The following is a 25,586-nucleotide window of genomic DNA, read 5'->3' as shown; positions in this document are numbered from 1 at the left end:
TTACAGGCATGCGCTACCACACCCGGCTGATTTTTTGATTTATTGTAGAGATGAGGTCTCGCTGCCCAGGCAGGTCTCGAACCCGCAGGCTCAGGCAATCCACTCACCTCAGCCTCCCAAAGGCGCGGGATTACAGGCTGAGCCACCGAGCCCGGCTCCTTTTTTTGAGTATAACATTAGTGCCAGTTATGGGCCAGCACTTTGTTAGTAAACTTTTTGTTTTTGGGTGTTTCCCTCGTTTGTTCCCCAAACAGCCCCATGAGATACGATGGTTATCCCCATTTCGTAGATGACCAAGGCCTAGGGAAGTCAGCTGACTTGTCTGAGTTCAGAAACCCTGAGCTTTTGGTCAGCAGGTGTTGGAGAGAAGCCATGGCGCTTGCAGTGGCCCAGAATTAAGATTCCTGGCTCTGCAGGGCAACCTGAGTCCCTTGTGGGGGCCTTCAGACGAAAGGGGCTAGATCCCTCTTGCTGCTTTGAGCCCAAGGGTGCGGGAGCAGTTGGGAGCCAGCTTGGGGCTGGGCCCTCAGCCCTGACTTCCCATGCTGTGCTCTGAGCTTCTCTCAAGGAGACAGCAACTCTGGCGTAAAAGGAACTTGGATTTAAGTCAGACCAGATCTTGAGCCCAGGCTACCACCGGTGTGCTATGCCATTTTTGGTTTGTCATCCCCTGTCTAACAACCAGGGAAAGCGCTGTCTACTTCTGTCTCAGAGCTGATTCTGAGGACTAAAGACAGGGAACTGTGGAAGGCCCCCAGCGAGCAGGCTTCCAGTAATCAGAGGCTGATGCTGCTGTTCTCTGCCCAGAGCCATCGAGTCCCTGTACAGGAAGCACTGTCTTGAACAGGGGAAGCAGCAGTTGGAGCCCCAGGAGGCAGGCCTGGCCGAAGAGTTCCTGCTCACTGACAGTAGTACCATGTGGCAGACGGTGAGGGCAGGCTCTGACCCCAAGCTCTGGGGAGGGGAGTCTGCTCCTCCCAGGGAAGGGGCCCTTTTGGGGTGGGAGGCTGGCACTGGTTGCTCATCCAAGACTGATCTGGGCTGTCTGAATACCCTGCAGGGAGGGGTTGGCAGGTTTGGCCCACCCAGTCCTCTGCTTCATTCGCTTGGTCCCTGGGTCCATCCAGGTGGAAGAACTGGGCTACTCTGAAGTAGAGACTGAGGCCAAGATGGAGAACTTGCGAGATGCAGTGCCGGGTCAGCTTCCAGCTCTGGTGAGCAGTGTGCCTGCTCAGGGATATCTGGGTGGGTGTTGGGTGGTAGGTGCTTCCTCTTGCCCACATAGCTATTCTCCCACCAGTGAGTTTCCTGGTTCCTGGGGGGCTGGGTAGCCCCACATGTAGGAGGCCAAGGAGGAAGCTTGAGACCTCATGGCCATCCTGTTGTTTATCAGCTTACCTGTTCACAGTTTCAGGCCCTTTTCCCACCCCTACCCCATGGCCCTTGCTGAATGCAGGTGCTGGAACAGGGCCTGATCTAGGTGTGTGGCCCCCACAGACTGCCACTGCTGGCACCAAGGCCAGCCAGCCCACCTATCACCATGGCAATGGACCTTACAACGATGTGAATATCCCTGGCTGCTGGTTTTTCAAGCTGCCCCACAAGGTGTGTGTTCTGGTTCACAGCCTGACCTGTGGTGCCCTACTGTGCTCAAGACCCAGAGCAGGCCTCCAGGGTAGCCCAAATCCCAGACTGTCCTTTTTGTGGGAGTGACAGTAGTAGTGGGACAGTGTGATTTCAGGCATATATTGTTCTCTCTCTGAGTTTTTGTTCTGAAAATTGGGTGATGAGGGGTATGGGTGGTAGAATTAAATAACATGAGGCATGTCAAGTGTCTGGCACCATATGTGATACTTGATAGGTGGGTTGTTATCATAAAGGAAGCCAGGTTTGCTTGTGTCTGTGTCTTAGTGCCTTCCTGTGTGTGTATGAGTGAGATGCACTCAGGGATTTGCTCCAGACTGCTTGAGGTTCTGGGCTCAGTGTTGGGAAAAGCACAGGGACCCACGTTGGTTCAGGGGTCTGCCACCTGCCTTCAGCTTCTGCTCCCTTTGCTGTCTCTAGGACGGTAACAGCTGTAATGTGGGCAGCCCCTTTGCCAAGGACTTCCTGCCCAAGATGGAAGATGGCACCCTGCAGGCTGGCCCAGGAGGAGCCAGTGGACCCCGTGCCCTGGAAATCAACAAAATGATTTCTTTTTGGAGGAATGCTCATAAACGTATCAGGTGGGCCATCATGGGAGGGCAGAGATGGGCCTGTCTGTACCCCTGGTCAGATTTCTACCATTTGGGACTCCTTTCTCCCTCTTCCCACCCATAGCTATGGTCTCGAGGCCTGCCCGCTTGTGGCCCTGGTGCCTTGGACAAGTTTCTTTCCCTCTCCAGCTTTGGTTTCCCTAATGTAATGAGAATGGTACTGTAGGACCATGGCAGCTCCTCCCAGCTCTAACAGAACCCCTTGGTGTAACTGCTGGAGCCATGGGATACGGCTGAGAATCGTGGAGGACTGGCTGGTGGTCCATAAGTCTTGATGGGGGCTGGGAGCTAGGTCTTGTAGTCTGGGAATGGCAAATGGATTGGTCTTGAAGGTCACTTTCAAGGTTGTGGCCATCAGCACATTCCTGTGAAGAGAGTGCATGATGGGAAGCCTGCGTGAGGGAGGAGGCAGTGGTGGAAGGAGTACTTCACGGGTACCCTGGGAGAGGAGCAGAGCTGCCTCAGATGACTGGCTTGTTCCCAGATGGCTTATGCTCCCGGTTGGTATATCAGAGGGTCCCAGTCCTTGACTGAACCAGGGCTTACCCTGAGTCAAGTTAGGCTGGCAACAAGGGGGCGCAGCAGCCCTGGACCTGGGCAGGTGAGGGCTGTGGGACTGGGGGATGTGGATTCTGCCTCAGCCTGTCTGTCTCCACAGCTCTCAGATGGTGGTGTGGCTGCCCAGGTCGGCTCTTCCCCGTGCTGTGACCAGGTATGGCCTGCTGAATGGTTGTGGGGATAGAGCTGAGTGGGGTGTGGGTTCTAGGACCAAAGCAAGCTGCTCTGACTCATTCCCCCTCTCCCTGCACCTCACCAGGCACCCCAGCTATGAGGAGGAAGGCCGCTATGGGGCCATCCTGCCCCAGGTGGTGACTGCCGGCACCATCACCCGCCGGGCTGTGGAGCCCACATGGCTCACTGCCAGCAATGCCCGGGTACGTGGCTTCTCACCTATGGCCCCTACACCCTCTCCTGGGTCTCTAGAAACTGGGTTCTCAAAGTTCCTTTTGGGAGTTATTGAGGAACATGAAAAGGGACCTAAAATTTGGGTTAGGCAGGACTCTAGTTCAAATCTAGCTTCATGGCTGTTGTATCCCTTCAGCAAATGTGTTCCAGGTACCTGGTCCTGGCCAGACAGGCTTAATAGCCATAGCCATCGTGGAGTTTAGATAGGGCCATGTAGGCACAGGGCCAGGCATAGAGTACAGATTCCTTACCTGTTACCCCATTGCTGATAGGCGGCCATCTCTGCACCTGTGGAGTTTGGACCAGTGCCATCCGGTATTCTCTAAAGCCATACCCTCAGGAATGTGCTAGCACTTTCTTAGTCAACTCTGCCTCCAGGAGAGGGTAGGAGTCTCACTTGTGTATCTCATTCTTCCTGCAGCCTGACCGAGTAGGCAGTGAGTTGAAAGCCATGGTACAGGCCCCACCTGGCTATGTCCTTGTGGGAGCTGATGTAGACTCCCAGGAGCTGTGGATTGCAGCTGTGCTTGGAGATGCCCACTTTGCTGGCATGCATGGTGAGCATGATCCAGGGCTGGGGCAAGCATGGGTACGGCCCCCACTCAGTGCCCAGGTGGTTAGGCAGAATGTTTCTGAGCTTTCTTTCCCACTCCTGCTTGTCCTTCAGGCTGCACAGCCTTCGGGTGGATGACACTGCAGGGCAGGAAGAGCAGGGGCACTGATCTACACAGTAAGACAGCCACCACTGTGGGCATCAGCCGTGAGCACGCCAAAGTCTTCAACTACGGTCGCATCTACGGCGCTGGGCAGCCCTTTGCTGAGCGCCTACTAATGCAGTTCAACCACCGGCTCACACGGCAGGAAGCAGCCGAGAAGGCCCAGCAGATGTATGCCATTACCAAGGGCCTCCGCCGGTAAGGGTCCCCTTCCCATCCCCTTAACACCCAGGACCTCAGGCTGCTTTACTGCCACCTGTTCCATCTCTTGCCCATTACCAGAGCCCTCACCTGTTACCTAGCTCCAGAATGATTTGTCCTTGGATTGCTTGCTTTATAGTCAGCCTTAGATCTTCCTCAGAGAAGTAAAGCTATGCTTTTGGTATATTGTCACCAAGGTAGTGCGTCAACAGCTCTGATTATGCAGCGTAAACACTAATGTAGGGGTTGCAAACTCAAATGCTTACAGGGAATAAGAGCAAGTGGAATAGATGGGTATAAGACAAGAGTTAACAGGAGGGCACTAAGGGAAAGTGCAGTGTGTGGATTGATTTTGGTATAGGAGAAAGCCTTACCAGGTGTCCTGCTTACTAGTCTAGCTCTCAAGTTTTCCTCTGCTGATAGCACTACGTAACGTGTGCTCAGGACCTTAGCAGGCTCCTTGGAGGGTTCCTGAAGTGTGAGGGAGGAGAGGTACATTAACAGCTTCCTTAGGTATAATATAGTGATCACATTTAATTAGCTAATTGTGGAAACTCACTTCTTCATGAACGTGTGAAAGTTGAGTGATAAATGGTATAGTGCAGGAAAGGGGAGCCAAATATTGTCCAAGAGTGGATAGCTGCACTTTGTAGGTAGATGAGGTGAGATTGGGTGAGGTTTGTACTGTGGGCAGTGAGTGCTGGTGGAAGCAAGAGCAGTTTAGAGAAAGGCGGTGGATCCTTAGTTGTGAACACCTTTGCAGACATCACAAAGCATTTGAACTGCAGGCACAAATGGTGGGAAAGCCCTGGTGCTTCTTTGCAGTTGAGTGACATGTCTCTGGAGCCTGTAGGGGACAAGCCTGGTGATGTCTGCAGGTTCGACTGAAGCTGGTTGTCTGGGGCAGTGGGAATTGAGAAAGGTAAGCCAGGTCTGGCTGTATCTTCTCCTGTTTTCTGCTGCTCCAAATGCTCTCACACCTTTAAGGGGTAGCTTGTTCCCACTGCCATCCCTTCAGATCTGGATGGCTCTGGTTGTCTCATGAATAAAAGGCCCCTGTTGGTCACTGGGCAATTCAGTGTCTAGGACATTAGGACAGTAAGAATACTGATGGCTCTTGTATTGAAATCTCTGTCCAACACAAAAGCCTGTGGGCCACAAAAACCTGGGCTGTACCTCTTCCTAGCTCTGGGACCCTGGCAAGTTACTTAGCCTGACTTTGTTTCTTTCCTTCTCTGAAGAAAAGCCTTCAGGGGACAGGCATGATGCCAGGGTGGTTTTTGAAGATGAGTGAAGTGGTGTGTGAACACTCCTGGCCTAGGCGTGGCACAAAGGAGGCACTCCCACAGGAATGATGGTGGTGACACTGCCCCCAGGTATCGGCTGTCCAGCGAGGGCGAGTGGCTGGTGAGAGAGTTGGACCTCTCCGTGGACAGGATTGAGGATGGCTGGGTTTCCCTACAGGATCTACGCAAGATCCAGAGAGAAGCTTCAAGGAAGTGAGAACCTTCTGTGTTAAGAATGGAGGGGAGGAGTCTGGGCTGGCCCCAGTAGAGCTGGGATGCTGCTCTTTAGCTTCGAGAGGCTGAAAGACAAAGCCTGCTATCTCTTTGTTCCTGGTACCGTAGGTCACGCTGGAAGAAATGGGAAGTGGTTGCTGAACGAGCGTGGATGGGAGGCACGGAGTCAGAAATGTTCAATAAGCTGGAGAGCATTGCTACGTCTGACACACCATGTACCCCGGTGCTGGGCTGCCGCATCAGCCGAGCCCTGGAGCCCTCAGCTGTGCAGGGGGAGGTATCTTGCTACCTTTGGTGCATGGGGAGAAGGGGGCACAGGGAGGAGCTTCTCCTGGGGCTCAAAGACTATTCCCTTCCCCAGAGTTAACTGGTATGTAGCAGAGCCCCCCTCACCTGTACCCACCTTCCCTCCCCAGTTTATGACCAGCCGTGTGAACTGGGTGGTACAGAGCTCTGCTGTTGACTACTTACACCTCATGCTTGTGGCCATGAAGTGGCTGTTTGAGGAGTTTGCCATAGATGGGCGCTTCTGCATCAGCATCCACGATGAGGTTCGCTACCTGGTACGGGAGGAAGACCGCTACCGCGCTGCCTTGGCCCTGCAGATCACCAACCTCCTGACCAGGTATGCAGGGCCCATGGCCTTTCCAGCTCAGCCATGTCATGCTCCTGTGCAGGCTTTGGGTGAGAGCTCCTTGGGCCAGGCTGAATAGTTTTGAGTTTTCATCTCCCCAGAAATAAATGTTTCAGCTTTTATTTCTAATTTTTAAAAATTTATAGAAGTTCTAAAAAGACTGGTCTTGATTTTTAAAAAAGATTTTTTGGGTTTGAAAGTGTCACATACCGAGACAAAATCACTGAGGTAGTAGTGAGATCAAGGGAGTTGTTCCAAAGGGTAGTATTCAAACTATACTCCCCTGAGAACACACCTGTTTTGAAAATCAAATGACAAGACTTTCTCAATTCACAGAAAATTGAGATGTTTTTAAGCGCCAAAAGTTTGTTAATGGGAAAACTCAAATGTGTTTTTTAAAATATCTTATATATTTTATATATTGAGTTGTATTTTCTTGTAGTAAAATTCCTAGTACATATGGATGAATTAAATGATATTACCGTTCCATGTTGATCTGCCACTCAGAACCAGTTTGGGAACCATGATCTATCCTGATTAATGGGTAAATAACAAATGTTTACCATATTCAACACATTGTTGCCATTGCCCTCTTAATCATCTCCTGGGGTTATGCTTAACAAAGCTAACAAAAAGTCCTCATTTATTCATCAAACTCTGGCCCAATAATTTCTTATATCAATAAAGTGTACCAAACTGGAAAAAAAGTGTGTATTGAGCCCATAATTGCATTTCAGTATCTCATTGGGAGGTTAGACTGGATGGAGGGCTCCTTGGCTTTCTTGGAGTAGTGAACAGAGGGGGTTGGTCCAGGGGAGGCCCTGCTCTAAGGGACGTGGGGTCATTTTTCTCGAGTGATGAGTCTGTGCTCACAGCAGGGCGTGACTGTGAGAGGAGACTGGGTCTCTTTCAGGTGCATGTTTGCCTACAAGCTGGGTCTGAATGACTTGCCCCAGTCAGTCGCCTTTTTCAGTGCAGTCGATATTGACCAGTGCCTCAGGAAGGAAGTGACCATGGATTGTAAAACCCCCTCCAACCCAACTGGGATGGAAAGGAGATATGGGATTCCCCAGGGTGAGTATAACACATTTGTTCCTCAATATATGTAGGGGGACCCAAAAAACCCAAATTATCTTTTGGAGGGCAGGCCCCTTGTAGTACACTTGGAATTTGTTCCTCTGGATCAAATAGTCAACCAAAGTTTTTATCTGAAAGTTTTGGGAAGGTTGTGTTACAATATGTGGAAGAAACATCTCAAGTTGTAAACAGGTGACTGGCTCTTCCGCCATGATGAAGCCCCTACCCACATCATGCTGAATGTGCAGCAGTTTTTGACCCAAAATGGCAGGACCCCTGTGCCCACCCTCCCCATTCACCGGATCTCTCCCCCAAGCAACTTCTTTTTGTTTTCTGAATGAAAAAAGTCCTCACGGGGAAATGTTTTGCTGATGTGGAAGAGGTGCAACAAAGACTGGCAGAAACACTAAAAGGCATCAAAATCAATGTGTTCCAAAACTGTTTTGAGCAGGGGAAAAACTGTTTTTGATAGGTGTATTGCATCAAAACGGAGAGTACTCTGGAGGTGACTGAGGTTTAAACATGTAAGGATAAATATACAATTTTTTAACAAACAAATTTTGAGCCAGGCTCCGTGGCTCAGCCTGTAATCCCGCGCCTTTGGGAGGCTGAGGTGAGTGGTTTGCCTGAGCCCGAGGGTTCGAGACCCGCCTGGGCAGTGAGACCTCATCTCTACAATAAATCAAAAAATCAGCTGGGCGTGGTAGTGCATGCCTGTAATTCTGGCTACTCGGAAGGCTGAGGCGGAAGGATCACCGGAGCCCAGCAGATCGAGGCTGCGGTGGCCGGGAGTGGCCACTGCTCTCCAGTCTGGGCGACAGGGTGAGACTCCGACTCAAAAAAACAGAAAGAAAGAAAGAAAAAATAAATAAATAAACAAATTTTGGGTTTTTTTGGGTTCCCCCTTGTACATGGGATGTGAGGTGTACTAGAAAGTGGTCTTGAACAACAGGAAGCTTGAGACTCTAGGGAATCCACTCAATTTATGCTATAATTTAGGCTGTTCTCATTTGTAAGTCCAAAGCAAACCCAGTGTTCAGATTACAAATGGAAGTCTGTTTCTAGAAAGCTGCTCATAGTAAATGAAGGAAGACAGCAGAGCTCTGAATGCCTATATTCCTCTTTTCCTTCAACCACACCAAAGTGTTTAAAGAGGATTTATTGTGAATGTCAAAGTACAAAGTCAAAGTGCATTCGTAGGTTTTTAAATAACTGCTTTAAATGCCAAACGAGTATATCAGGAGTCTTATTTTCTGTTTAAAATATATCTAAGTCAAACTTTACAAAAAGAAAACGGACTCTCCTAACTTGTAACATTGCCATCCCTGGCAATTCTTAATTCTTTCACCCTGCTTTTTTGACCTCAACATTAATAAGCTCCTTTTCTCACTTCTGAGCTCCCAGTTACATTTCTTGAGGAGGCGTCCTAACCGATTTGCACTATCTTTCAGGTGAAGCACTGGATATTTACCAGATAATTGAACTCACCAAAGGCTCCTTGGAAAAACGAAGCCAGCCTGGACCATAGTTCTGCCTGGAGGCTCTGTATTTGCTCCTGTGGAGCTTCATGGGGCGCTGCAGGCTTCCAAACTCAGGCTTTCAGCTGTGCTTTTGCAAAATGGCTTGCCTAAGACCAGCCATTTTTCAATAGCAGGGCCTGCCAAGAAGATTCCTTCTAACTGAAGGTGCAACTGGAATCAGTGGGCTTAGAACCAAGATGCCAACGTTGGTGCGGGATATAGGACAAGGGGCATTGTTGCTTAATGGGTAAAAAGGAAGCAGAAGCCCCAAAGTTCACATTAACTCAGGCATTTCATTTCTTTTTTTCTTTTCTTCTTGGCTGGTTCTTTATTCTGTCCCCCGTGCTCTGATGCAGTACCCTAGAAGGGGAGAGAAGTAATGCTCTAATGTGAAAAATCAGCGCAGTGGAAATAAAAACCCTTTATCTTCTCATCAAGGTCTGTGTTAGTCATGCTTTCCCCCTTTCACACTCTAGGTAATTAAACTGAAGAGGAAGGGGAGGCTGTCACAGTAGAGTAGCAGTAGTGCCAACTGCTTCCCTTAAAACTTATGCCACACTGAGGAAACTCATGGGACAAGATGATAGAGAAAGAGCCTTAGGCATCAAAATGCCATGTGGCCCTCCTGAACTCAGATGCCAAGTAGGTAAAGGGAGTGGATGGAGCCAGGTGCATTAGGGCCTGGAATGTGATAATCTAAAGGCAGGTTCAAAATTTTTGAGATGCCAAAAATTCAGGGCATTTTATGTATACATAAACATCCAGTTTTGAAATGGGAACAGGCCACTGATTTGCTACTTAGACAAACCTAAGGTGATGAAATTTTAGGTGGGAGAAGGAAACACAAATCTTTGGGCTCTGCTTCAAAGATGCTGCAGGGATGGGGATGTGGTACTGTAACTAGTAAAACTAAAAGGAGAGGAATACACCAAAGGAGAAAGGGATGAAAAATCCATGAATTGAAGGACGCCTTACCCAAACTCATGAGAGCAGTCCTATTTTGAATGAGGGCATGATAAAAGAACTAGTTTCTGAGCCAAACTGCTATTGCTATAGCTGATCATTGTCCAGTGGTTTAAAAGATAATAGGGAGAGGACCCACAGCAAGACAGTTTTGCCACCATCCTCTTTCCTGGAAATGTCTACCAAAAATGTATACAAGTCTGGGCAACTTCATAGGATTTTGTGTGGTCCAAAATATATAACCCTTCTACTGAGAGTCCTTAGCTGTCACCTTTGCCTGATCACCTTTTTAGCCCTTTCCCGGTCTGTTGGTTGTTGCCTTTCCACTGATCTGTGGCCATTCCCAGATAAGCTATTAACAACCAGCTAGGAAGAGTGGCCGGGACCTCCTGTGCTCTAGGCAGAAGTAGGCACTGACCTCTTCATTTTCATCCTCCCCATCATCTCGAAGAACCATGTCGAGGATGTTTCCTTTGATCTTGAAGTCTCGTGAGGTGCTGAGCTTCATGTGCTGCATCAGGTTCACCTGTGACAGGATTGTAAGCATGGGAGGACCTTCCTACTCTTAGGTCCTGCCAGAACAGCTTAAACCACTTTTAGTTTAAAACTCTGACAAACCTTGCAGTTTCTACTTAAAGCAAGCACACACCCACTTAACCTATTTCTTCTACACGTTGGGATTCAGGCCATCAGGTGAGGAATAGCAAGCAGAAATGGATTGCAGTTTAATTTTTTTCCCCACTGCAGTTGTGCTGCTTCAGTTTGCCAGATCCCCCAAGAGGGAACATGGAAATGGAAGCAAATAACAATGTTTACCTTGGACCTTTTAGAAAGGTGGATGAGAAATTTTTCATACTGTTCAATGGCAAAGATGAGGTTAGGGATCGGCTTGGTTTCCCGAAGAACTCTGGCCTAAGGGCAAAGAAGATAAGACTTAAATTTCTGGTGCAATGGTTTTAAAGTTTTGCTCTAAAGCTGTCACTAGCAGAGCTGTATATGGCTTAGGGGAAAACTAGTCTGTCTCAGTCAAACACGACTTTACTTTTCTATACCAGTCATCTACAGCTTTTGGTAGTCCAATCTCAAAGAACCCCAAACGCCAAGAGATTATTGCACAGATTCTTTCCATTTATAATTCCTATGTATTTACTGTTACCTAGAGACTGATTGAGAAGGGCAGGATCATTTGCAGAAATTTAGTTGCTTCTCCGACTTGATATTCTCAAAGAACCTACTCTGGTGCTAGCTCTATTTCTTTTTTCTAGTCTGCACATGAATTTTCACTGCTAGGATTATGTATCTCCCCGCCCCCAACTTGAATTATAACTTAGAGCCTTCCAAATGTGTGTGTGTTTATATATATTTAAAACTCACAATTAAGGACACTGTACACATTGTTCTTTTTTTTTTTTTTTTTAAGTTGGAGTCTCATTCTGTCGCCCAGACTGGAGTGCAGTGGCATGCTCCCAGCCACCGTAGCCTCGACCTGCTGGGCTCCGGTGATCCTTCCACCTCAGACTTCCAAGTAGCCAGCACTAGAGGTGTGTGCTACTACATCCAGCTAAGTTTTGATTTATTGTAGAGACGAGGTCTTGCCACGTTGCCCGGGCTGATCTTAAACCTGTGGGCTCAGGCAATCCACTCGCCTCAGCCTCCCAAAGTGCTGGGATTATAGGCTAAGCCACTGAGCCCGGCCTGTTATTATGTTTTTTAAAACATTATCTTGGAAATAATTCTATATAGCTAAACACTTATATTTGTATTTTTTTCATGTCTTATTCTCCATTATAAATGTACTATAACCTATTTAGTCAGCCATCTAGTAATAGCTAGTTTCGTTTCCAATATTTCACTTTTTTTTTTAATTGAAATCTCACTCTGTCACCCAGGCTGGAGTGCAGTGGCACACTCACAGCCACCCCAGTGTTGACCTGCTGGGCTCTGGTGATCCTTCCACCTCAGCCTTCCAAGTAGTTGGAACTACAGGCGCGTGCTACCATGCCTAATTTTTGATTTATTGTAGAGACAAAGTCTTGCCAAGTTGCCCGGGCTGGTCTCGAACCCGTGGGCTCAGGCAATCCACTTGCCTCAGCCTCTCAAAGTGCTGGGATTACAGGCTGAGCCACCAAGCCCAGTCCAATGGTTTATTCTTCTAAACAACGTTGCTAGGACCATCCTGCATGCAAGCCTTTATATCCTAAAAGTGAAATTTGTTACATCAGAGTATGAATGTGTATCTCCTAGAATTTAGTAATTATTGCCAACTGTCTCCTTGAGAGGGTATACTAATTTTTACCTTTGCCAACAATGCATTAGGTACCTACTTTCCTGCATCCTATTGCATATCTTTTAGGGAGTACCTTTTACAGTCACTAACTTTTCCTAAAAAGAATTTTTTCCAAATGGGTATCCTAAGCTATTCCAATATTTTTATTTCAACTCAAGATTTTCTGGTGCTTCCTGAATAAAACATGTTTTTTTGGTTCAGAGGGAAAATAAGGTGTTCCATCTGATCATAAAATCCCCAAGCTGAGAAACAGCCATATAACACACACACACACACACACACACACACACACACACACACACACACTTTTTGGTAACAGCTTTCTAGAGATATAAATCACATACCATACAATTTATCCACTTAAAATGTGTAAGCAGTTCAGTGGGTTTTTTGTTTTGTTTTTGTTTTTTAATAGTTGCAGGGTAGTATAGCCATCACCACAATTAATTTTATAAAATTTTCACCCCCAAAAGAAATTCCATACCCTTTCTAGCTATCATCCCAGTCTCTCCCTCCCCCAATCCACCTAGTTCCAAGCAAAACTAATCTACTCTGCCTTTTTAGTCATGCCTATTCTGGACATTTCATATCAATGGACTCCAACAACATGTAGTCTTTTTATTACTGGCTTCTTTCCCTTTATATGTTTTCAAGGTTCACCAACCATTTTTTTTGTTTTTTAAGTCGAAGTCTCACTCTGTTGCCCAGGCTAGAGTGCAGTAGTCATGCTCATAACCACTGCAGCCTCAACCTGCTGGTCTCAGGTGATCCTTCCGCCTCAGCCTTACAAGTAGCTGGGACTACAGCCATGTGCCACCTTGCCTGGCTAATTTTTTTTAATTTATTGTAGAGATGACTGACGTCTTGCCATGTTGCCCAGATTGGTCTCCAGCCCTGGACTCAGGCAAACCTCTCACCTCCACCTCCCAAAGTGCTGGGATTATAGGCATGAGCCACCCTGCCCGGCCACCAACCATATTTTAATGATCAGCATCAGCAGCTTACCATGGCTGTAGCAGTAGCAGCAGCAGCAGCAGTTTTCTCCTTTTTCTTCTCTCCTGTATATTTCAGGCTCTTACTCTTCTTATTCTAAAGAAATAGAAACAAATTCTTTCATTCCTGAAGATTTTTCTGTAGAGCTAGCAGGCTAGTGATAGTTTTCCTAGAAGGTAATTACGGTAGACTATGGAGACCACATCTGGGTAAACAGGATTATCTGTGCAGTAGATGACAGAAGATGGAAAAAACTGTGATACTTTATAACCCTCAGATATTTTCCTTTTTAAAAAAATTGTTGGGAAGTTTACAATCTGTTGCTCTTGGAGCTAGTACATGGTAGTTGAAGGCAGGACCAACCATTACTATATCGGGTCAGCCAAGGGGCTGGTAAGCTAGTAAAAGATTGTTAAAATGGGACTGTCACGGTGATAGCAGGAATAGACATTTCTATTTCAGCCACTTGGCTAAAAAGTTTCTGTAAGGGAGAGGAAGCTGAAGAGGCAGTTGCAGGGGCCTGCAGATCTTCCCTTTTACAGGTAATCACCAGATATGTTTTCTGTGCAATGTGGTTATGCTCAAAGAGGGTTTAAAGGGTCATAGGAACCCTTCTCTGTGTTGTAAATTACTGGGTAATAAAGAGCTCCCAGAAAGAAAGGAAGAACTAATAAAGAAAAGGAACCAAAAAATATATATAGGATTCTGAAAAGGCAAAAGAGAATCAAGACTTGAGTCAGAAGAGACTGGGGAGAAAAACCACCCAAGTGTAAGGTACATAAAACACAGGAAGTTATTATTATTTTTTTCAACCTCAAAGAGAGTGCTATACTTCTTGGGAAAGGAACATGCCATGCTTTATGAGGACAAATAAAAGAATACAAAAACAGCGACCTGAAAATGCAGAGAAGCCTTACCACTTTACCATGAGAGAAAGGAGGCTTGTTCCATATGTTATGTTCTAGAAAATAAGAAACAGTGGAGATTCCAGAGGGGCTGGTATGAGGAAATCTAATTTTGGTCCTGGAAAGCAGGATAGGAGACAGTAGAAAGTAAAGCCCTATTAAGGGACGGGGAGCAGGGAAGCAGACACCACCGAACCAAGTGGAAGTAAACCATCATTCCAGGGATGGTGTCCAAGATGAAACCTTGCTGAATTCCCCTAAATCAACCTTGTCCATTGCCCATTCCAACTGATTTCAGGTAGAACTAAGACAAGAGCCAGAAGAGAAGCAAGTTTTGTTTTTTTTTTTTTTTAGTTGGAGTCTCACTCTGTTGCCCAGATTAGAGTGCAGTGACCGCTCCCGGCCACTGCAGCCTCGACCTGCTGGGCTCCAGCGATCCTTCCGCCTCAGCCTTCCAAGTAGCTGGAACTACAGACATGCGCTACCACGCCTGGCTCATTTTTGATTTATTGTAGAGATGAGGTCTCGCCAAGTTGCCCAGGCAGAGAAGCATCTTTTAAAGGTGTACATTCTGGGCAAGCTGCTAAGGGTTTTGGAGCAATGATTTTCCTTTTTTACCACTGATATGTAAGGTGGTGGGGAAAAAACAAGGTTATAAGAGAAAAACAGCTCTCTGAAAGATGTGGCAAATGCAATTCTTATTTCTAGACAGCAGTTAATGGAACCATGTTGCCTGGGGCGCTCATTAAGTACAACTCACAAAGACAGAAAAATGTTTGCCTGAAGATCAGCTGACTTGTTTGCAGGGCTTTAAGTCAAATATGAATGGGGAAAGGGGAAAATGCCCAGGGAATAAACGAAACTGGCTTTTGTGTAATGAGTGAAAAAGAATAGCAATCTAGGAGGTACCTGGTGATTTACAAAAGAAAATGCATGAAAGGAGTCAGAAATACAAAAATCCAAAACCCTCCAGCACTTTACATGTCAACATATATCAAGTATGATTTTAAAACAGGAGTTCGCAAACTATAGCCTATAGTATGTATCTTGCCCACTGCCTGTTTTTGAGAACAAAGTTTCATTGGAACACAGTCGAACTCATTTGCTATATATTGCCTATGGCTGCTTTTAGTTACAATGGCAAAGTTGAGTATGTGTTAACAGAGACTGTATGGCCCCACAAAGCCTAAAACATTTACTATCTGGCCCTTTACAGAAAAAAATTGCGGACCCCTATGGGGTCAAACTACCTAGGAGTCAAACTACCTAGGTTCAAATCTCAGTTCTGCCTTTTACTAGTGGTCTGTTCTTGTCATTTTGATTAACCTCTCTAATGTTTTCTCATCGCTTATGTGGGGATAACTACTGATAATAAAGCGTAGCAAGGATGAGTGAGCTGATGCATGAAAAGAGTTTAACACACCAGGTACAAGGTAAGGGTTCTCTCAGAGTTAGCTGTTCTAATAGTTAACAAAGTGACTTTTGGTTCATAACAAGGGTAGTAAATATTATCTAACAGCAGTGTTTCCCAGACTGTACTCTATGGAACATTATTCTGCCAAAAAGTAATATTTGTTATTTAAAAAAGCAAATGTTCTTGAATAGGTCTGGAAAATTACCACTGACTATATTGTTGGAATTCTTAGCACCTTTAATATACTAAGGGATAACATGAATCTCTAAGACAAGAAATTTTTCTGACTTCCTTTTTTTGGGGAGGGCTGTCTCAGTCTATACAGGATATTATGTAAAAAATGTGGCCCTATTGGGATAATTAAGACTTGGGGATGGGGAACTTCAAAACCCAAATATGGGACTAGAAGGATATAGCCTATATACAGACAAGATTTGTTTGACAGATGTGTCTGACACATGAAAATTTATGAGCATGAGGTTTGTGAAAGCATTCTTGCAAGAATTTGGGCAAGATAAAAGGAGAGGACCAGAAGTAATAGCTTGATGACAGTTGGCTATAGACTATATCTAGCTAGACACAGAAAACGGATGATGCATGCCTGACCCAGATCACAAAGCTTGTACAAAGGCAAGATGACACAGAGCCTTAACTAATAGCCCAGTACTTAGAACTCCTTTAGCTACACCCAGATGATAGGCCACTGATTCTGAAGGGGAGGAGAGGAGGCACCCCTAATACACATAATGAGGCAAGTTATTGATAGGAGGATGTTGTACCTGTAAGTGATGCAGAGGCAGAAAACAAGTGAAGCTTCACTGTCAAAGTGGTCACAATCCATTGCTTTAACAATCAATTCTCGAATCCTGTCTGAGATTGAAACAGTGGACCCATTCTCTTTGGTTCCTCAAAGACCAATAACAGCCCTGTGATATGTCTATTGCATGATCAAGTGGTCATAGGAGATAGCAGGTCTCCTACCACTTTCTGTGTCTAAGCCAGTGGTTCCCATCCAGGGATGATTTTGCCCCTTAAGGACATTTGGCAATTTCTGGAAACATTTTTGGTTGTCACAAGTTGGGGGGACGGGTTGCTTCTGGCATCTGATATATAGAGGCTAGGGATGCTGCTAAACATCTTAAAATGCACAGAACAGACCCCACAACAAGGAATTATCTGGCCCAACATGTCAATAGCAGTAAGGTTAAAAACCTGGTTTAAGCAAACAGTAAAGGAGAGTCAAGTACTGCAAGAATCTGATGGTATTTAGGGCCAGACGACACTCAAAAAGCCCACATTCCTCTGCATCTCCCTGAAAGTGATCACACACACAACACCTTGCCATCTGACCTCAGACCTTCTTCATGTGCTTGCTGCTACTTAACTCACTACTCCCAAAGGATGCTCAATGGCATGGACATTCAACCACTCAGAAATAAACCAAATCATTGAACCTAAGCATGTTTGTTTCTTCCTTGCTCCACATGCAAACATTATATGCTTTTTTTCTCCAAAGTAAGTAAAATGGTCTTCTTGCTGCAAAGTCCTCAAGCCTTGGTTTTGTCTCAGATGGGTTCCCCTGGCTTATGGTGAGCAGGGAAAACCGTATACACTCAGTTCAGGTGGCCAGTGTACCCTAGGTACATAAGAAATCCTTTCTTGAAGATCTGTTTGGTACTACCTCTGAATCACTTACCTGTACATAAGAAATGAAAGAATAGCACAAGGGAGTCAGATGAGAACCAGACAACTTCACCTGCAACAAAGAAGAAGGAAACCAATGTAACCAGCAATAAAATGCTTCTCCCATTTCTAGGAAAGGCATTCTCAACTCACCAGCTTTTCCATATTTTTCGGAATTCCTCCAGAGCTCCGACATACCTGAAGATACTAATAACAAAAGATTCCTAGATTTAGCAGACCATCCTATGAAACTACAGGTGACTCTTACAGTAAGCTTATGGAGTGTGACTCATCATTCTGACTGAAGAGGGAAAAGAAAAATTCACAGAGAAGCCAAGACAAGGCTTCCTTTTTCCTGTCCTCTAGCTCCTAAGGTTCCCTGACAATAGACAATGAAGGGTTTGTTTCTGACTTGCTAAGTTTATTTTTTTACAAACGCTTCAGGCTGATAGTCGCTGCATCTAGAAAACCAGAGACTTGGCTGTTTTTCCTTTTGAAAATGTGAAGAGGCTCTTAGTATTTCCATTACAGCAACTTAACAGTCACAAAATGTAATTAGAGGTACATACTCAGAGAGAGCCACACTGCTGTTTGGGTACACTGTGGGGTAGCGCTCCATATGTCTTGGATTATCTATGCCTTTCTAAGTATTTAATATGGATTACTGCTGGAATCAGCACTAAACTACTTAGTTCCTATCACCCTCTAAATCTGTTCAGGACCAAAATATTACAAACCAAGAAGAGTTTCTTGTTAACAGATACTAAGAAACATGAACTTAAACTCAATTAGAGCACAGTATATCTCATACTTCTTTTTAAAAGTTAAGGGGAGGGGAGGAGGCACCCCTAATGTACATAATGAGGCAAGTTACTGATAGGAGGATGTTGCAGTGGTAAGTGATGCAGAGGTAGAAAACTAGTGAAGCATCTACTATCAAAGTGGACACAATCCATTGCTTTAATAATTGATCCTAGAATCTTGGCTGAGATTGAAACTTAGTGGACCACCCTAGTTCCTGACCTGGAAGGCATTTAACACCTCCTTGTTAAAGGAATGAAAGAAAAAATAAACATCTCTTTAGTGTCTGGGTTGGTTAGAAATGGTGTAAATTTTGTGCAATATGGACTCATTAAATTCTATAGTTATAGTTTTTTTTTTTTTGAGTTGGAGTCTTACTCTATCACCCAGGCTAGAGGGCAATGGCATGCTCTCGACCACCGCAGCTTCGACCTATTGGGCTCAGGTGATCCTTCCGCTTCAGCCTTCCAAGTAGCTGGAACTACAGGCATGCACCACCATGTCTGGCTAATTTTTTCCAATTTATTTTAGAGATGAGGTCTCGCCAAGTTGCCCAGGCTGGTCTCGAACCCACGAGTTCAGGCAATCCTCTCACCATGGCCTCTCAAAGTGCTGGGATTATAAGCATGAGCCACTGTGCCCAGCCTTATAGCTAGAGTTTAGACATTAGAAGGCACTTGAAAGAGGCATTCACTCTCAATCAGGTGCCACATACAAGGGGGACTCCAAAACCCCCAGAATTATCTTTTGGAGGGCAGGTTCCTTGTAGCACAGACTTCCCCTGTTAGGTAAGTGTTATACTATCAGTATAACAGCTAGTGTTGTTGTGAGAGGCTACGTTCGGAATTTTTTTGGCGGGAGATTCTTTCTACGATTTAGGAGCACACCTACTGACACTGTGCTGAGTGTTCATCATACCACGCTGAGTGTTCAGCAATTTTTGACCAAAATGGCAAGACCCCCGTGCCCCACTTTCCCTATTCACCTGATCTCACCCCGAGTGACTTTTCTTTGTTTCTCCAGATGACAAAGTCCTCAAAGAGAAATGTTTTACCGATATGGAAAAGGTGAAACAAAAAATGGCAGAAGCACTAAAAGGCATCCAAATAGACAAGTTCAAAAATTGTTTTGAGCAGTAGAAAAAGCGTCTTGATAGGTGTACTGCATCAAACAGAGTACTTTGAAGGTGAATGAAGTTTAAACGTGTAAGAATAAATAAACAATTTTTTATATACAAATTCCAGTGTTTTGTGGTTTCTCCCTTGTACACGCCAAGGAAATAAGAGCCTCCAAAAGCCAATGTAATACATTGTTCTTCCCTTACCTGTGAGGATGCCTGCCACTTACTGACCAAACTACAAGGAAACCTTGACTTGCAACGATACAGGTAAGAACTCTCTATTTAAGGGGTCTTCTGCAGCAGTGAGCTGCTGCTCCAGCCTCATCTCCTGGCTGGTTTGGGGTAGAATGGTAGAGGTGAACCTGTCTCTTAGATACTCACATATCTGACAAGTGCTGTAAGGATGGTATACATTTTGCACAGGTCCTTTAACAAGTTGTCCACACAGCTGCCTGATGGCAAAGCTGTCTGCACCAGCTCGTGGAAAAATGTAAGCAGAGTTCCCAGTTGCATGATGATGGCTTTCTCAGCAGGATGATTTGGTGCAGTTGCCTGAGAAGAGGCATCTTCTGAAGGGAAATGAGATTGGCACATTCAAACCCAACTGGTCTTATTTTCTAATCAAGAGTAATGTAACTGATTGAAAAAGGACTGGATAAAAAAAATGTGGTACATATACATGATGGAATATCACACAGCCATAAAGGACAAAATTATGAACTTTACAGCAACTTGGATGGACTCAGAGTCTATAATACTGAGTGATCTATCACAGAAACAAAGAACTGAGTATCACATTTTCTCACTCATAAGCGGACCTTGAACAACTACTGCTAATACTATAAGAAAATAATTGGCAATAGTGGGAATCTGCCAGGGGTAGAGGGGAACACACCTCATCAACAAGGGTACCTGCATAATGAACATTTGTATACCTAACCCTGAATTGTACCCCATATCTTTAAAATAAAAAATTTAAGCCGGGCTTAGTGGTTCAGCCTGTAATCCCGCGCCTTTGGGAGGATGAGGTGAGTGGATTGCCTGAGCCCGCGGGTTCGAGACCTGCCTGGGCAACTTGGCGAGACCTCATCTCTACAATAAATTAAAAATTAGCCAGGCGTGGTAGCACGTGCCTGTAGTTCCAGCTACTTGGAAGGCTGAGGGGGAAGGATCGCTGGAACCCAGCAGGTCAAGACTGCGGTGGCTGGGAGCGGCCACTGCAATCCAGTCTGGCGACAGAGTGAGACTCCAACTCAAAAAAAAAAAAATTTAAATAAGAAGGAAAAAAAAGAGTAAAGGATCTGGGCATGGTGGTTCATGCCCGTAATCCCAACACTTTGGGAAGTGGAGACAAGAGGATTGCCTAAACCCAGGGGCTCAAGACCAGTCTAGGCAACTTGGCAAAACCTCATCTCTACAATAAATTTTTTAAAAAATTAGCTGGGTGTGGTAGCATGTGCCTGTAGTTCTAGCTACTGGGAAGGCTGAGCTAGAAGGATTGCCTGAGCCCAGCAGGTTGAGGCTGTGGTGGCTGTAAGCAAGCTATTGCACTCCAGCATGGGTGAAGTGAGACTCCAACTCAACAACAACAAAAAAGAATAAAGGAGATTTAGAAATAAACTAAATACATTAACTAGAAAGTCTGTATGGAAAATGAGCATTCAATATGCAGAGCAAATCATGCTGTCGTAGGCCACACTGTGTTCTACTACTTTCATCACATCAGAAATCTAGCTCAAAAACAAAAAAGAAATTTAGCTCAGGAGCTCTACTTCCATGCAGTAATCCAATTTGGATTTTGACTGACTTTGCTATGTCATAATTCCTGGAACACCACTTGAACTCTTACCTGATAGGGTTTCTAGGCTCACTTGTCCCTTAAGCTTGGTGATTAGCCAATCCACTTCTTCTAGGACCTTCTCAGCCTGACTCAGAACAAGTAACTGGAAGAAAAGAATGCCTGGTGTACTTCACTACACATAGCTGCTGGGTAATACAATAACAATTGGCCACCTATGGGTGGGTTACAGGTGTTAGGACACAAGTCACTACAATTTTCTCATATGTGGTAGATTGGAAGGAATAATGAGCCATTTCCCATGGCTCAGGACCAACACTTACACAGATAGTGGGGGCAGCTGTTCTCAAATTCACCATTGCAAAGTGGTTTGTTTTCTCCACTTCTACATCCTGGGGAGGGAAAGAGAGGTGAAACCTATAATAGTAAGTTTGCCCTTTTGACCTCCATCACCATACCAGGTGTTGTGCTGAAGGTTCACTATAGTACCTGGTCTATATCTCCCAGATGCCCATGGATATCCTGGGACACATCACGGAGCAGAGTGACAGGACTCTTATACAAAACATGCAGGCTAAAGAGTAAGTTCATCAAGCTCTTGCAAAATGAGGCATCCTCTAGAATTAGGAAGGAAAGCGAATTAAAAGATAAGTTATAACCCACTCAGGTCCTTCAGAGGTGTGTGTGTGTGTGTGTGTGTGTGTGTGTGTGTGTGTGTGTGTGTGTGTAAAGCAAATTAAAAGATAAGTTATAACCCACTCAGGTCCTTCAGGTGTGTGTGTGTGTGTGTGTGTGTGTGTGTGTGTGTTGGGGGGCTGCCTAACCAGAACATGTAGTCTGCTATGTCCTAGGCACAGCATCCCAGTGTTGCACATATTCCAACCACTGCTCCCACAATGCCCAGAGAAGGTAGATATTTCCCATCATTAGTCATGATCACTGTGTAACTAGCATCCAGATCATGTATGTTACCAGTACTCCTGCCTTACTTGCTCCACCAAGGAAATTGCTATCCTAACATCACAGACTTTTTTGTCTGATTTTGAACTTTATCTACATGAAATCACACAGTAAGTACTCTTTCTTGCATCTGGCTTCTTTTGTTCTGCATTATGTTTGTGAGATCCTTTCCATGTTGGTGTGTACAGGCGTAGTTTATTTATTCTCACTGGTTGTATAGTATCCCTTTGTGTGAATATACCATGATTCTTTTATCCTTTCTACTGCTGATAACACTTAGGTTTGTTTTTACTTATTAAAACAGTGGTGCTATGAGAATTCTTCCACATTTTTTTGTTGGGAGTAGAATTGTTGGATCATAGGCATATGTTTAATTTTAGTAATTAGATACTGCTGAACAGTTTTCTAGGGTGGTTATGCCAATTTATATCTCCCCTAGCAGTGAAAGAGAGGTCCAACTGCTCTACATTCTTGCTAACGCTTGTAATTGGTATTAAGTATCTTTTTCATTTTGTCCACTATGATGAATGTGTAATGGGGAATACCTTCCCTTTTCTAAATGCTATTTGATGATTTTGTATAAAGCATTTAGGAAACATGGCAGGAAACTTACCCCGGCTGTTTTCCTTGCAAATCTTAGATGTCCAGGATAACATCTGTAGAAACTAAATTAGAAATCATTCAGCTATTAAAGAAACATGCCACAGATAGATCAAGGTGTTGCTATAACAGAAGAGTCCTAGACCATTCCACATCTAAGTAAACCACATGCCAAAATATGTCCTTAGATCTCAAGTGAATTCTATGAAGAATATAAAAATAAGTCCAGAATTCTAAGAATTAATGATATTATTCTCATAGCATGTGATTTCATTCTCAATGTCTCTAGCCCTTCATAAAGGGGCCAAAGGTTTTGGGGGTCTGGGTCCTCACACCTAGCTTCTTCTGTCCCTACCACAGTGTTCTGGGGCTAAAACTCTTTATTTTCCTTTTCGTTCCCCCACATTCTCCACACTTAATACATCTTTAAGGATATTAGGCTATCAAGAAACATGTAGAAAAGAAAGACCATAAGAACAGTAGCTTTTAGAAGGCAAGAGGTCAAAAATGGTTATAAGACAGAAAAAAAGAGAAATAAAAGAGGCAAAACCTGAGAGAATTTTCTTAGCTAGGTGAAGGAGACTTAAGGTCTTGAGATAGCAAGTGTCTGTATCACCAGACACTCTCAACTTTATGCTTCAGCAGTTCTTTGCAACAAGCTTTCAGCTACAAAGGGGCTGAAATGCAGTGATACTTAAGTACAAATGACTAATAAGAATTCAGTTTTAGCCGGGCTTGGTGGCTCAGTCTGTAATCCCATGCCTTGGGAGGCTGAGGTGAGTGAATTGCTTGAGCCCACGGGTTCGAGACCCGCCTGGGCAACTTGGTGAGACCTCATCTCTACAATAAATCAAAAATTATCCGGGCGTGGTAGTGCGCGCCTGTAGTTCCAGCTACTTGGAAGGCTGAAGCGGAAGGATCACCGGAACCCAGCAGGTCGAGGCTGTGGTGGCTGGGAGTGGCCACTGCACTCCAGTCTGGGCGACAGAATGAGACTCCAACTCAAAAAAAAAAAAAAGAATTCAGTTTTGATCTGTTGGGAAAAAAGGATAAATTAAGAGGGTAACTGAAAGCTCTATGAACTGGCATTAGAAGATTTTCAAAATAGTGTTAAATAAACAGAACAGAGAACAAAGTTTTGTGTGAAAAGGAACAGAGTTGGGAATAAAAATCTATATTCGTATTTGCTTGGACAGGAATAAGGAAACTCTTAAAGGACACATAAGAAATGAAAGGTGTTTACTTATTTGGGGAGAGAAGGAACTGAACAGAGAGAGGTCATGGGTCAGGGAAGACCGTTTACTGCAAACTGCCTGATAATCTCTGCTTTTCAAAGGATTTTATTACCCATTCAAAATTAAATTTAAAATTTTTTTAAGTAACTTATTTGAAGTAAGGAAGAAGAAGTGGTGAAAAGTTAAATTTCTTTACTATATATTTTTTAGCCTTTCCAAATTCATTTATTTTCCCCTGCCCCTATTATGTTTATTTCCTAGCCCTTTCCTCTTTGCAGCAAAAATAGCAGTATGAAAGAACGAAGCTGAAAGAAAAGTGGGGTGAGTTGTTTGAAACTGGGATGAAGTGAGTAGCAAAAGGGACTTTCTTTGGTCTAACCTGGAACCAGGACAACACAAAATCAGGTCTGCTTTTCATTGTTCCAACACCGTAACACTTCCAGGCTGCTATCTTCCTGAGGCCAGGGCTCATGTAAGGAGCTCTGTACCCTAGGGATTCAACTTCTCTTCCTTAAGCCGGGGAAGTAGACACAGAAGGAATATATAGTCCTGGACTCCCAAGGATGCTCTTTATCAGGAAACTTACTCCTAAATGGAACAGACTCACAAAATATGGTCCTTCTCTTATTCTTCTATGTGTGTGTGAATGGTCATAAGGGTGCAAAATTCTACATCTATATGTGCATACCTACACATATATACATACAGCCTATCTCTGCAGAGATGCTTCTGCTTTGGGACCTCAGTAACATTTTCTTATTTCATCATCTTTTGTTGAATTTGCCCTAAACTCAATACCAGGTAACTGAGTTGAGGAAGCTGCCTGCTGAATGCCAGCTACTTTCTTCATAATTAACAAACTTTCACCTCAGAAAGGAAAGGGAAACATCAAGAGTGGGAAAAAACACAAGGTTGAAAGTACAAAGATAAACACAGTATTTTTTCTGTGGTGTTTAGTTTAACCTCGACAGTGGCCGAGCAAAAGCAGTAGATTCTTACCCTGTATGGTTGTATTTAAGTATGTTGTGGCAGAAACATTATGTAGGAAAGGATACATCTTATAGATCTTATATTAATTCAGGTGCGTGAGTAAATATATCATTAAAAAAAATATATTAGTTTAAATAAGCCAGACTTTAAGAGGACACTTAGGTATATTTTACAATGCAATAAATTTTGCCTTCTGAGGGATGCTAAATGAGATTAAATAAGAAGTACTAGTACCTGAGGAGAGGAGGGCTCTAGTAGCTTGGACAAACTGGTAAGAACAGTGACTAGGAGGAAGGCTTCTTTGCTATTAAAATCTTCCTCTTGGCTGCTAAGTAAGTTCAACAACGATCTCTGAGAAAGGAAAAGTATACAAAGAAACATTAGCAGACATGTTCTTATCAGGGAAAATAGACACCTAGTCAAAAATTCCTAAGAAAGGAACAGAAAGAATTCAAAGCCACCAAGTTCCAAAAGGACAAAATATGAAAATAAGCCTCAATTAAGCAATAGTTTCCCAACTTGTTTTTGACCATAAACCTCTCTGAAAATGCTCTTGAAAATGGACTCTTTCCTTCAATCCCCCTACCAAATGTATATTAGGAATGAATGGTGCACCCAATTTCTAGTGGCTCATAGCTCCCTGGAGCCCATCCATTGACCTGAGGCTTAAACCAGGTACTAAACCCAGTATTCCTTATACACAACTGATAAATGAAATAGCATATATATATATATATATATATATATATATATATATTTATTTATTTATTTATTTATTATTTTTTTTTTTTGAGTTGGAGTCTCACTCCGTCGCCCAGACTGGAGTGCAGTGGCTGCTCCTGGCCAACGCAGCCTCGACCTGCTGGGCTCTGGCGATCCTTCCGCCTCAGCCTTCCGAGTAGCCAAAAACTACAGGCGCGCGCTACCACGCCCGGCTGAATTTTTTGA

The 25,586-nt window shown here is 44.4% G+C and overlaps 2 protein-coding genes across 3 annotated transcripts in view; one reads left to right on the top strand and one right to left on the bottom strand.

Annotated features, from left to right (window-relative positions):
- Window positions 1–9,322, top strand: part of POLG (DNA polymerase gamma, catalytic subunit) — an 18,912-nt gene extending 9,590 nt beyond the window's left edge. Inside the window, exons 10-22 of the mRNA XM_008070617.1 lie at window positions 808–928; window positions 1,128–1,214; window positions 1,498–1,605; window positions 2,065–2,225; window positions 2,914–2,967; window positions 3,073–3,190; window positions 3,643–3,778; window positions 3,889–4,135; window positions 5,515–5,637; window positions 5,767–5,935; window positions 6,075–6,283; window positions 7,206–7,366; window positions 8,821–9,322. Coding sequence (XP_008068808.1) covers window positions 808–928; window positions 1,128–1,214; window positions 1,498–1,605; window positions 2,065–2,225; window positions 2,914–2,967; window positions 3,073–3,190; window positions 3,643–3,778; window positions 3,889–4,135; window positions 5,515–5,637; window positions 5,767–5,935; window positions 6,075–6,283; window positions 7,206–7,366; window positions 8,821–8,897 — 1,771 coding nt within the window. The 3' untranslated portion in view covers window positions 8,898–9,322. The remainder of the gene's footprint in view (window positions 1–807; window positions 929–1,127; window positions 1,215–1,497; window positions 1,606–2,064; window positions 2,226–2,913; window positions 2,968–3,072; window positions 3,191–3,642; window positions 3,779–3,888; window positions 4,136–5,514; window positions 5,638–5,766; window positions 5,936–6,074; window positions 6,284–7,205; window positions 7,367–8,820) is intronic.
- The window catches only part of FANCI (Fanconi anemia complementation group I), an 89,545-nt gene continuing 73,121 nt past the window's right edge, over window positions 9,163–25,586 (bottom strand). For both annotated transcript variants that reach the window (XM_008070619.2, XM_008070620.2), the window contains 12 exons: window positions 24,873–24,989; window positions 22,427–22,478; window positions 21,343–21,470; window positions 21,177–21,245; window positions 20,905–20,998; window positions 19,437–19,624; window positions 17,288–17,341; window positions 17,148–17,207; window positions 13,145–13,228; window positions 10,669–10,764; window positions 10,271–10,378; window positions 9,163–9,249 (listed from right to left, as the gene is read on the bottom strand). In XM_008070619.2, the coding sequence (XP_008068810.1) occupies window positions 9,169–9,249; window positions 10,271–10,378; window positions 10,669–10,764; window positions 13,145–13,228; window positions 17,148–17,207; window positions 17,288–17,341; window positions 19,437–19,624; window positions 20,905–20,998; window positions 21,177–21,245; window positions 21,343–21,470; window positions 22,427–22,478; window positions 24,873–24,989 (1,131 nt within the window). In that variant the 3' untranslated portion in view covers window positions 9,163–9,168. The remainder of the gene's footprint in view (window positions 9,250–10,270; window positions 10,379–10,668; window positions 10,765–13,144; window positions 13,229–17,147; window positions 17,208–17,287; window positions 17,342–19,436; window positions 19,625–20,904; window positions 20,999–21,176; window positions 21,246–21,342; window positions 21,471–22,426; window positions 22,479–24,872; window positions 24,990–25,586) is intronic.

The sequence above is a fragment of the Carlito syrichta genome, unplaced genomic scaffold, assembly GCF_000164805.1.
Source record: "Carlito syrichta isolate Samal-C Ts95f unplaced genomic scaffold, Tarsius_syrichta-2.0.1 Scaffold313872, whole genome shotgun sequence".
NCBI lineage: Eukaryota > Metazoa > Chordata > Mammalia > Primates > Tarsiidae > Carlito > Carlito syrichta.
Note: the sequence above shows the minus strand (reverse complement) of the source record. Positions and strands in the feature narration are given on the sequence as shown.